Source organism: Solanum tuberosum, unplaced genomic scaffold (genome assembly GCF_000226075.1).
Source record: "Solanum tuberosum cultivar DM 1-3 516 R44 unplaced genomic scaffold, SolTub_3.0 scf00104, whole genome shotgun sequence".
In the NCBI taxonomy this organism is placed as follows: Eukaryota; Viridiplantae; Streptophyta; class Magnoliopsida; order Solanales; family Solanaceae; genus Solanum; species Solanum tuberosum.
This window is the reverse complement of record NW_006239030.1, coordinates 29,586-41,651: the sequence shown is the minus strand read 5'-3', so window position 1 is coordinate 41,651 and position 12,066 is coordinate 29,586. Positions and strand designations below refer to the sequence as shown.

General features: G+C 36.3%; 2 protein-coding genes across 2 annotated transcripts; both read right to left on the bottom strand.

Moving 5' to 3' along the window:
* Nucleotides 1–1,360: 1,360 nt before the first annotated feature.
* LOC102584285 (protein S-acyltransferase 18) lies at nt 1,361–5,271 on the bottom strand. The gene is made up of 9 exons (XM_006349078.2): nt 5,037–5,271; nt 4,834–4,947; nt 4,405–4,731; nt 3,754–3,822; nt 3,590–3,661; nt 3,366–3,494; nt 3,205–3,285; nt 2,324–2,497; nt 1,361–2,202 (listed from the first exon to the last, which is right to left on the bottom strand). The coding sequence occupies exons 1-9, from the start codon at nt 5,076–5,078 to the stop codon at nt 1,645–1,647; spliced, it is 1,566 nt and encodes a 521-aa protein (XP_006349140.1). The 5' UTR covers nt 5,079–5,271; the 3' UTR covers nt 1,361–1,644.
* Nucleotides 5,272–6,011: 740 nt separating this feature from the next.
* LOC102583969 (protoporphyrinogen oxidase, chloroplastic-like) lies at nt 6,012–11,446 on the bottom strand. The gene is given in 8 exon segments (NM_001288295.1): nt 6,012–6,616; nt 8,701–8,804; nt 9,004–9,163; nt 9,704–9,875; nt 10,075–10,155; nt 10,271–10,418; nt 10,562–10,646; nt 10,823–11,446. Coding segments are annotated over 8 exon segments (1,674 nt in total). The 3' UTR covers nt 6,012–6,316.
* Nucleotides 11,447–12,066: the final 620 nt, after the last annotated feature.

Below are 12,066 nucleotides of genomic sequence, written 5' to 3'. Positions count from 1 at the left end.
ATATTAAATTACTTGTTTATTCATTAAATTAAAATAAAATTAGTTAAAAAAAATTCTCACTTTATCCCTACAATTAATACTCTTAAGGAAATATTATATAAAAAAATAATTTAACTAGAAAATAATGGATTCATTAAATGTTTTGAATTTCATGAAAATTAGTAGTGCTATTCTCAACGTGGAGTATAATTATTGAAATTGTAAAATATTATTATTATTTTGCAGAGGTATTAATTAATCAATAAATTAATAAATATTACCTTAAAGAATATTTTTAAAATTTAATAAATATACCTTATCCCCCCCCCCCTTAAAAACAAGTGATACTAAAAAGGAAGAAGAATGGAAGAATAAACAACAATGAAAGATAAAAAAAATTGGAAGAAAGAGAGTGAATAGAGTATTGAAGTGAATATAAATAAATGTTTCTTGGGCAGTGTTTTTTATTGCTAAGGTTGGCCCCAGATGGATTTCTCAGTCATAAAAAAAACTAGTCCATAGGCCCCAGTAAAGAAGGTGGGCGTCCAGATAATCATATTTTGTTAAAACATCAATTTGCTTAATCACTTCATGGATCCTATCTAATTTTTTCCAGCCACTACATGTATAGTATACTTCTAAAGATGATGCATAATTTCTGCAAAACAGAATCAGAACCAACTTTGTATGCAATGACACTTACTGAAGAAAAAATTTCTTGAAACCATCTAGTGGTTTAAGACTTTTCTTTTAGTAGTTTTACTTTAGAAGGTACTTTGGGTACAAAAAAAAAATGAATTTACCTTATCACCCTTCCCATTTCTACGAAATTACAACCTTACTCTGAAAAAGTAAAGTTTTGCCATTTCGTGCCAAAAAAATATCCTGCCAAATATATTTTCCGTTTTTTTTTAGTTTAATTCTACCTAATAAACTAAAAAATGAGAACCCCTAAAATTGGGGGCCTAAGGCCAAAGTCTTTTTTTCAATCCTTACCAGCGGCCCCTGTGTTTCCTACCAACTAAATCCAAATCATTAAGGATATTATGCAATATAAGCTCAGTGAAACAAATTACCTATGCAATTACAACCACAAATAAGTAATGAGAAGAAGCGGTCGGAATTTTTCTCGGCAAGAATTTAAATTTATTAAACTTTTGTTAGTGAGACAAAAAATTAAATGGAGAAAGGGTCACATTTGCCCTTCTACTATGTGAAAAGGATTATGCGCACCCAATCCAATGTGCAACTGACATTTTAATGAGGCGAACATCATGTAACATGCCACCTAAGTTCATCACGTGAGAGTGTAGTTATCTCTATTTAAAAAAACTCAAATGCGACGAGAACAAAGTAAAGCACATCTCTCGATTAATTAATAGAATTTTCAGGTAAATTACAAGGGCAACAATAATCCTCAAAAAGTAAAGCACAGTCTATATTTTTCAATCCCACTTTGTTGGGGAACATATATAAACAAGATATTGCAAGCAGCATTATCATACATATGTTCGTTATGATGATGAAGTCAACTTGTTCGATAATATTAGTAACATAAATGCTATTACAAATAAATTAAAAGAAGAAAAATGTACTCAAAGCAGTCCCTCAATTTGTTGATGTTAGAAATTTGAGAGTGTCGCCACCTCCGATCCACCAGTGATGTTATCTGGGCGATGCTGCAGTTTCATTTTCTTTCTTCAAGGCAGAGAATAATACCTGCCTTGAAATGTAAGTCTCAAGTTCCTTGGAGACTTGCGTTAACTTCAAGTCGAAATTTCCTTTATATCTATGCTTTGGTGATGGGGATGGTACAGTAGTATTACCACTACGAGGTGTAGGGACAACTGTAGGAGAATAGGAATGTCTTCGCCTGGGACTAGAAAGCTGCATTGGTGATCCCCCGCCACGGATTACCCTCCCTTTTGTGATGATCACTTCTTTCGATAAAGCAAGTTCCCTACTGCTAGCCACAGATAAGGGAACTCTATTAGTGTCCAAATTCATCAGTGGTCCACTTCTTGTTTCTAGTGGTAGCGGCTTCAAAGGGTCTACTATTTCCTTCTGCTTGATGAGCCGTTCCTTTGCCTTTTCCGCTGCTTTTAGTGCTTTCTCTCTACTCATACTTATAAGTTTCCAGGGGTCAATGTTAGCTCGAAAACCTCGCTTTTCTTTCAATGTGGATGATTCTCCATCGATTTTTATAGATACTGTCTCCAAACTCTGATAGAAATATTGCAAAATTCAACTTACAAGATCAAAGAGAAATATCCAGTAATGATTGATTTAAGTACGCAAAAGAATTGAGGCAAAGATTCTTGAGGTGAAAAATGTGCATATATACCTGATTCATTCCTTTTTCTCTGCATGTAAGTCTTGAAACAAGTGACGGCTTCTCAGGTGAATCAAAGTCAATACTCTCATCAGAGGAGGAATCTGAATCTTCTGATGACTCCAAAAGCTCCATAGACTCGTTCTCCTCTCTCATTGCCAAGATGTAATCATAAGTTCTCATGCCCTGCCAAGAGAACCATAGTTTATCTTAAGCTGTGAAACCAAGAAACTTAACAGAGAATGTTGGGCAAACTCGTGTGTCGAGTTTCTTATGTTCTCAATAATCTACAGGCCTCCAATGTGTTTTCCCTCAGCACAAACTGGTTACAGCAGCTCTAACTATGAAGATAAGCAGATGATGAACCTTAGTTTAGGATTCCTAACACTGTAGCAACTAGCAATAGTAGCTCCAAGATGAGCTGCTTTAGGATTTTTACGCCAACATACATAGTACTTTAAGGTGTTCTTTTAGAAATTGCAGCCCTGGTTCCACACTAAAGCTTGCAACAACACAACTTCCTATATCCACTTATCTTTCAGGAGTATATTGCAATCAACTGGCTCATTTTTTTGTTTTCCTATTTCCCATACATAAATAAGCTTGCTTTTACTTCTCAGTTATTACATTCATAGTAAGCCTACTTACTATCTTACATTAGTTGAAAGGAAAAGAAAGAAACATGTGGGAATTTCACACAAAACTCTCAACGAAAAGTTATTTTGTACATATGTTACAAGGTTTCCTTTGCGCTTACTGTTACGCAAAAACCAGAACTTTTTGTTTGTGATGCTATTCCTGCTTTCTATCCACAAAATCAAATCCAAAAGATTTGTTATGCTTTTTACAGTTGCACTGCACCAAATCATTGGGAAAAAGGGGGACAATCATACCTTCCGGATGAGAACTATATGAAATAAGAAAAGCTGTCCCAGCGCTGCTGCACAATACGATGTCATGAAAAATAAGATTACCTGCAAAAATATGCATTGAAAGATGAACAACTGATAAAACTGAGGGAGATATAGTGGAGAAAGCAAGCAAAGAATCATACACAAATTGTTGCCAGAACTCCTCTAGGGAACTTGGCACTGAATCTTCTCTGAATCTCTAGCTCAATGCTCCTTTTGTTGGCAAAGCACCTTACAAATATTGCAGCAGCTGTCCCTCCTTCAATAAGCAGCTGTTTCAGTAAGAAATTTGTTAGCTGCTTAAGATGCAAACTCAATAGGGATATCGAAAAAAGAAAGAGATAGCAAGAGAGAAAGTGGGAGTAACCATTATCAAGAGGAATATCATTAGAAAAATGAAGCTGGTATAGTTCTTCTTCCCGACACAATTGTTTAACCACTGCAACAACTCAAAAACAAAGATCCTGTCAGTTTGAGTTTAGGTGTACCTTAATGTACAACGCAGCAGAGAATGAGACCCTATCTCCTTACTCTGCAGTGGTGATCAAATCCCTCCACACATCGATTGCAGGTCCTACAGTGTTTGCTACGCTTTTTAACCTGCAAAGGTGATCAAGAAAGACAATTTCATATAGCTATCAACTATTAATATCTGCATAATAATTTCATATAGTTGTTACTTTTTTTGTTTTTTAGCTTCATATAGTTGTTTGTGTGGTAGTGGTAAGGTCTGCGTACATACTACCCTCCCTAGACCCCACTTCATGGAATTTCACTAGGTATGTTATTGTTGTAATTTCATGTAGTTGTCAACTATTAGAATCTGCATAATCTCGCTTCACCACTTTCTCATTGTGTGTGCCAGATGTGGATCTAGTTGCACATTTTTGGCAAGAATGATTTTTTTTTGTGGTTTTGCATAAACTGTTCAATATCCTTGGCATAGGGAAGTAGATTTGTTCCTTGACATGAGGGAAGATTTTAGTGCAATGGGAAAAGAGGTTTAAAACTTATTTAGGTCACAATTTCAAATCTCAGCTATCACTTTCTAGTTGAATCCCCTTGTATAAATTCTTGGCTTCGCCATTGGTGTGTGCAAGCAGATAGTGAAAGAAAAAACATATACCTAGTAAGTTCAACAAATTCAATTAGCAAAATGTAACGAGAAATGCAGCTGCAAACCTCAAAATCACAAAGCGAACAAAACGAAATGTCATCATCTTTTGTCTGTTGCGCAACCAAATCATCTTTGACGAGTAGTGGAAATGTGAGCAAAGGCTCCAAATGAAGATTACTCTTCAAAGGATCCAGGTACTTTCTCCTTATAAATGTCTTAAGCACTCTGCGCTCAATTCTCCTAAGAAATCTCACAACAATCTGTCCCAATACAAATCCATAATTAAGATTCGAAAAAGCAGTGCGAGTGCTTTTCCTCCTCATCCTGAACCTCGTCTTATCAGTTGGATCGATAGCCGCACACCTTACAAACAGAAATGCAGCAGAAAGTGCCTACATACAAGTAAATCACACATCCAAAATTCAATTTTCCGCCTCGAATACAGTTAATCGATTATACTGAGCTACAATATCACTAGTGAAAGTTGAAATTACCACAAAGGAGAAAACAGAGGTGACAGTGATCTCAACAACCCTATTACCGAGCAGAAGACCGATGAAGGTGTAAAAAAATACTAAGAGGAAACAGAACACCGATATGCCCACAATCTGCAGTTTAACACCAGTTCAAAACAAGTAAACTCAGAAAAAAATAAAATAAAAAAATAGCAGAATCAGAATCGGCTGAAACGACGAACCTGCAATGTGTGAAGAGGACGTTGCCATCCATGGCGTCTCATGTTTGTTGAGTTCGTCTTCGTTTCTGTGAGAGTTCTCTCTATGAGAGATGAATTAGGCTGAGATTTTGAGTGTTTCCAACGGTACACATTGTTCGGTGCTGTATTTCAAATTTTGAAACGAGATGCCCCTTTTTTGCTTCTTTTTGGGCCGCTTTTTAACCCAATCCAACTTACCATTTTATGTGGTTGACCGTCCGATATAAGTCATGGCTCATGGGTGTAAATGATTTTCTAAAAATACATTTGATTGACTTAAATTTTTTTATTAGTATTAGATTTCTTAAAATAAAATTATACTAATTTATTTGTGAAAATTATATTTTGCATATTATATTTAAAAATGATGAAATATTAGAATTTTTCGCATTAATTTGTGGTTGTGAATCGATTGCAAGTTAACATGTAATTAACATTCAAAGTTCCAACTTTCGAAATCTAATATGCTACTCCTATTGAAACCAAATTAGTTCTAGTATCTTGGTGTAACGACCCCTTCCGGTAGCTATGGAAAGGCCAATAGTGAAAAAAGTGGGACAAAATAATTTTTGGGTAGAGATTTGAAAATTTTAAGATAGGCCAGTCTCACACGGAATCTAAGTAAGTCGGGGTCTAGAACGGGATGGTTGGGGTGATATGTCTAAGCTTGGATCGCATTTCCTAGTAGACAATAAGAAAATCTTAAGACAATAAAAAATCCATAGGGCCTTTCAGAATCGAATTCGGTCGAATAAAACTCTCAATGTCGGATTTGGCATAAAGAAGAAGTTAGTTTAGAACGTCAAGATTCGAAAGTATGTTGCGAAATGGGGGTTTGTGGAAGGATTTAGGAGTCTCTGTCTCCGTGTTTGCCCTTGAGTATGGTATAATCTTTTACGTTTGGTCTTGGAATGAATAATTTCCCAAAGAAATCAAAAGAACTCCAAGGCAAAACATATTTAACCAAGCCTTATAATATATCTACTGGCAAAGCAGGCAGCTAATTATGCCCAATATGTTAGATTTTCTTACAATTAACAGATACTCGAACTCTAAACTTATTGTTCCTTAACAAGAACATTTTGTCTCAAGGAAATCAGAACCAAGATTACAACAAAAACGACTGAAATCAAGCATAAATCATTTACCAAAGCTAAAATAACTCTAATCAGCAAAACTTTTAGGCACATGCCAACATTCCAAAGGCATAATGGAATTACTAACAAGGTTTGGACCCAACAGTACCTCCCCAAGAGGAGGTTTCATTTGTATGCATACTGAGACAGAAATCCAGTTACCTCAGATGCTATTTCATAAGCACCTTCAACACACCTTCCCAATGCTACACCAGACACATAATTACCCCCAAGGAATAGCCCGTCAAGCCCATTATCACTTAGAGCAGTTTTTGCAGTACCTAGTGTATCCAGATGTCCGACCAAAAACTGTGGGATAGCTTGTGGCCATACTCGCACACCCGTAACAAAGGGATCTTGTGCTTTGGGTTTTATAAGCATTTTTCTGAGGTCACGGTCAACTGCTTCCACAAGTTGGCTCTCCGTCTGCAAGAGGAATGAGGTATTAGAGCTGGAAACAATTTATTCAAGTCCCTGAAGCATAAAGAATAACCGCCAAATGTTTCATACAAATACTATAAAAGAGAAGTACTATGGAAAAAGCACAAAACACAGCATTCATCTAAATCAAGTGTACATCAGAAAAGTAAGACAGAATATAAAGAGTTAAGAAGATTGTCTCAACCCAAGGAACCACTCAACTGAATGAAACACAGATTTACAGGAACATGGTTCACTCAATAGTCACCATAAATCATCAACTCATGGATGCTATGCATCTCATAAAAAAATGCAACAAACAAAGAAGGATGTATCAAACACGAAGAAAATTGGCAAGCAGAGAAATAAATGATAGAATTTTTTCTGGAGACACACAAATAAGTGAAAGACTTCAACAAAAGGATTATATCTGGTTGCAATTTCTGAACAATAATACATCACCATAGATGGAATGATTTTTTCACAAGCATCATTACACCAACTTCACATATATCTTATCCTTTGTCCTTGTTGTACCTCCTTTACTTGTAGTCTGTAATACCAATGCCACCTCACCTTGACATTCTATTCTTCTCTTAAATTTTCCATGAAACACTAGTCAGTAACTCACACACATCTGAATCTTGATTCAAGACAATGGACCACATCACATGAGAAATGCCTACCACAATATAATTTACAAAAGATAGGGTGCAGGTGATACTTATTAGATGGCTCTACTGAACCAGTAAAGCACGTACTTTTACATTGCAGACATGTATCGTAGTTACGATGCAGTTTTCTGAATATGTATGGGGTACAGGGTGCTGCATGTTTATATGTATGGGGTACAGGGATTTAGTGGCTGACGCCAGGAACTAAAGGAGCAAAGAAAATTATGGAGAACAATACTATTATGTATACTCAGACAGTTCGGATAGCAAGAAATTATATAGAGGTTCTGACAGAAAAACTGAACACAGATTATATGGGGATTAGATGCCTTCAATTATATTTTGTGTGTATAATGAATATTGTAAATGATATAGACAATATCTGGACCTTATAGATAAGTGCATTAAGGAGCTAAGTCCAGTGACTTCTGTACATTCTTGTTAACCTCCATCTTAGTTACTTTAACAGAACGTTGTAGTTTAGCCTTATCAAAAAAATAAAGAAAAGCTGCAGACTTGCAGTTTATTATTGAAGTAGTATAACAGCAGTAAGAGAATTTTGACAGCAATAGCAAGTGGAGGATATCATGATACCAGCACAGAAATTTTTAAAAATTCACTGGTATGACAACAGTTCTAGGGCTATACAAGGGGAAGGCATGTCTTAGTATAATCCCACTTTTCCAGCATTTAATGGGCAATTATTCAATTAGTGAAGGAGCTCATTCACTCAAGTTGATAGGGAATCCTTCAACAAAGAGCATACTAGGGCAAACATGCTAGGTTGTTAAACAAAATGTACTTCTCAAAAAAAAAAAAACATTAGTGATCCTATTATGCTTTAAATCTTCAAAACATGTAGAGCATGTGAAAGTTTGCTTCTTTCGGTAAATAATTGTAACCAAAGGCACTGGCTAAATTAATGCAGGATGCCTCATCCAGAATGGTATCATATATCACTGACTATGTCATGACTGCAGATTTAAGTGCAATAAGAGCCAGTTCTCCTAATTAGAGCTTGTTTGATTTGGAATAAGCTTACATGATTTAATCCAGTTTCCGATTAAATCACCGTCATTAAATACTATTAATGTTGGTTACTAGAAAGATTTAACTTTACAGTTATAGTTAACTACTACTACAATAAAATTTATAATTCTATCGCTTAGTTATATAAGCAGAAACAGTTTTGTAATCCAAATCGACATGGTCATTAATCTTAAGAGAGTAACACCGGAAACTTATCCAAAAGGATAATACACAACCAGAAACCATCTAGGGATACAATCAAACTGAGGTATATGTTTGTTACTATAGGACCTTCAGGTGATGCCTTCACTGGCCAGGCCATGAACATTCATTATGATAAATCAATACTGCCGGCACCTGGAGTTGTATTCAATTTAAGTGCCTTACCTTAGACACAATTTCAGTATTTGTTGCTCCTCCGATGTAGTTCAAGAGTAGCACCCGGCCATTTGGAGCACGGTTAGGGAAGAGTGATGAACTATATATTGTTCCTGCAATGAGACACAATTATAATACTTAAGATGAATCAGATCTTGTAATTATTGTAAATCATTCTGCAAGGTTAATGTCAAAATTTCAAGGTCACGAGGGTCATCCAATGATTAGCACCTTGCAATTTCATAATAAAAGTCATCCATCTCGATATGGATTGTTTGATGTCAAAAATAAGAGCGGATAACAGAAAGCTACCTAGTGTTTCCACTCCCTGTGAACGTGGATGCAACTGCCCAAATCCCTTTAGTTCACCATCAACCAGACGCTCATCACGAATAGCCTCTTGAGGATATGAAATTGTCACTGCTGCAACTGGGGGATAGTAGAAACTTGAAAGTGCATCTGCTGCGGCAACCTGAGTTTAACAAAAGATTAGGAGACATTTTGCTTCAGCAAGAAACAGAAGAAGCTCAACCACAACCTATAGATAAACACTTCTCATTTTAAGTGAGCCATATTTTCTTGCAAAACAATTATCAGAATTCAGAAGTAGTAACCTTTGGAAAATCCAAGGTCAAAGCATTTAAGAAAATTGCTAATAAACTTTTACATAAAAAATCAAAATAACATGAGATATAGGAAGACACAGGTTCCAACTTTGATGAGAGGATGGGTACGGTTGCACTCTTGACCTCATTAAGCAAGTACATGTTAATTCTCGGTATGACACAAAATTTTCTTTTTTTTAATTTCTCTTCTTGCTGATCACATTATACTGTATACAGACATAGTATGTGGGTGTTCTATGGATGTGTTTGAACCCCTTTCCCTAGTCCAAAAAAAAAAGACTAAACTTTGCTCAAACATTCCCACCTTTTTAGACAAGCTTATATATTAGAATGCCAAATGAACAATAACAATAATGACTTTGGAGCAATCAGTAATGGAAACACACCGAATGAGGGCGTAATATGTTGCTTGCTACATAGGATGGAACAGTCATGACAATGCTTCGACTTCGCAGAGAAACTACTCCTTCTGGTGTCTCGTATGTCAAGAGATATCCTCCTTTTTCTGACTTTGTAATGCTAGAAAGCTTCCATGATAGTTTTACTTTGCTTCCCAGTCTAAGGAAACACGGAGACAACTTATAAGCATTTCCAAGTTAAAATACTACAAGAGCACCAAAGAACACGCTTAAGGCAGCAAAAACGTCAAAACTGAGCTTTAACTAGTCAATTTTTGATATTCTTTTCTCTTCCCTTTCCCCCCAAAAGTCTATTATCCTGGGGTTGGAAGCATTGAGCTGGGAGAGCAGAAGAGCACCTTTCACAAATTGCATCCGGCAGCATTCTCAGACCCTTCCTAAATGATCCAACAGTTTGTCCTTTTGGTGTTGGTAAACGCCTGTAGAATGATTACTCAAGTCAGCATACTCTCTCTGGAGACAGATTCTTAAGAGAAAGAAACACAAGGCCTGGAAAGAAAGAACACAAAGATTTCGAATCAAGTCCATTATTACGGATCACGAGGCGGTTTAGGGTTACTGGATCTCTCCTTTATTGCTTTAAAGGTTCCCCCAATAATGCTACCACCAGTTTGTTCTAGCTTCCACACTTTCCCAAATGCTGCTTTCATACTCAATTTTGAGGGGTCGCCGGCATAAACACCTGTAAAATGATGAGGGAGTATCACATAAAGTTCATACTGATACATTTCTTTGAAAAATACGGATCTCTACAACAAACAGTATTTAACAAAGTTAACAAATGCCAGCAATAGTTCCTGCAGATAGGGAAGAATTGAGAGGTACCAGAACAAAATGGTTCAATCAAACGTTCAAAGACTTCTGCACCAAGATTACGACGCACGAACTGCTCAACTGATTCCTCATAACCCTGTCACTTTTGCCAAACCATGCGGAGTGAGGGGAAGGCACAGATTATCAAAATGTTTAATGTACAATTTCTCTTTTATTTGCATTTTTTTTCTTTATTCGTGTGAGAAGAATCAATCAGAATAAATAAATGCATCAATGTTGTAGAGAGATAAGGGAAAGCGTATGAGTACAAACTGGAGGTGAAGGGCGAAGGCCAATGGCACCAAAACCAGCTCTGAGCTTGCCAGGAATACTCATCAAATCAAAGAAGGGAAGATCAGTGAGCTTGCCGGGAACAGGCCTTAGTTTATCCTTCCACAAGACAAAGCGAGGCGCATCAGGATCTCCCAACACCAAATCATCCTTCAATCCACAATCTACAGCCATAGTCAACATAGGATCCGAAGGCTGGAAACTGTTAGGACCTTCTTCCCATAAGTATCCATCTCTTTCCACCGTTGTTATGTTTCCACCGGCACGATCTCTCGCCTCCGTCACCATCAAATTGGGATAATTAGCCGAAATCACCTTAGCAATGCAGAGTCCACTAATTCCTGCTCCGACTACCACACAATCCAGCTCCGGGAACTGATTACCGTCGACTTTCGAGGGAGGAACTGTATAATCCTTGGCAACGGAACATCTTGTTCTCCAGCCATTGCAATTGACACTATTGCTCTTGGAGGTGGAAAAGTAAGGGATGAAATTCGTACGATTTAAAAATAAAAATGACGGCGATGAGGAGGAGGACGACGGCGACGGCAGCGGCGACCGGTGAGTGAAAATGCTAGGATGGTTGGCGACGGCCGTTGTTGTCATGACTGCACTGTCAGCTCCTCTGAGAAAATATCACCGTTTGCTTTAGCGTTATCGTTTCAGTTGGTGAAAGAATATGGAATTTGTAGACCCGCACAATCTCAGCCGTCGTTTATCTTCATGAGTTGACATCTTTCGGTTAGGAATTAATATTGATGAGATAAGGGGTGATGCTACAAGATAAGTTATTCCCTTTGAAAAGTCTTGTTTTTAAAAAAATGGTTCCATTAATTTGAAACCGAGCTTAAGAAAAAGACTTTTTAATTTTATAGTATTAAATTAAATTTATATGAAATGCATCAAAATGTCATTTAGTCTTTATTGCATTAAACATATGACGGAAAAAACTGAAATCAAAAGTGTTGTAAAAAAAAGAAAAAAGGATCATTCTTTTTGAAGCAGATTAAAAAAAAAAGTAGGTCTTTTTTTTTAAACAAAGAGAATATAAGATAAACAAATTAAAATAAAGAAAGTAAGTTTTGTTTTAAGAAAAGTTTTTCAATCTTTATAAGATAGAAATAAGATCTATGCATACTTTATCTTTTTGATATTTTTAAAAAAGCTTTTCAATCTTTATAAAATAGAAATAAGATTTATGCATATTTTATTTTTTTGGTATTTTT

Bases quoted from the DNA above. Each gene is read 5' to 3' on its own strand.
- LOC102584285 (XM_006349078.2), bottom strand. From the start codon at position 5,078: ATGAGACGCCATGGATGGCAACGTCCTCTTCACACATTGCAG. The intron at 4,732-4,833 runs GTAATTTCAACT...ACTTGTATGTAG, and splicing joins CCTCTGTTTTCTCCTTTGTG to GCACTTTCTGCTGCATTTCT. The intron at 3,286-3,365 runs GTATGATTCTTT...ATATTTTTGCAG, and splicing joins GAGTTCTGGCAACAATTTGT to GTAATCTTATTTTTCATGAC.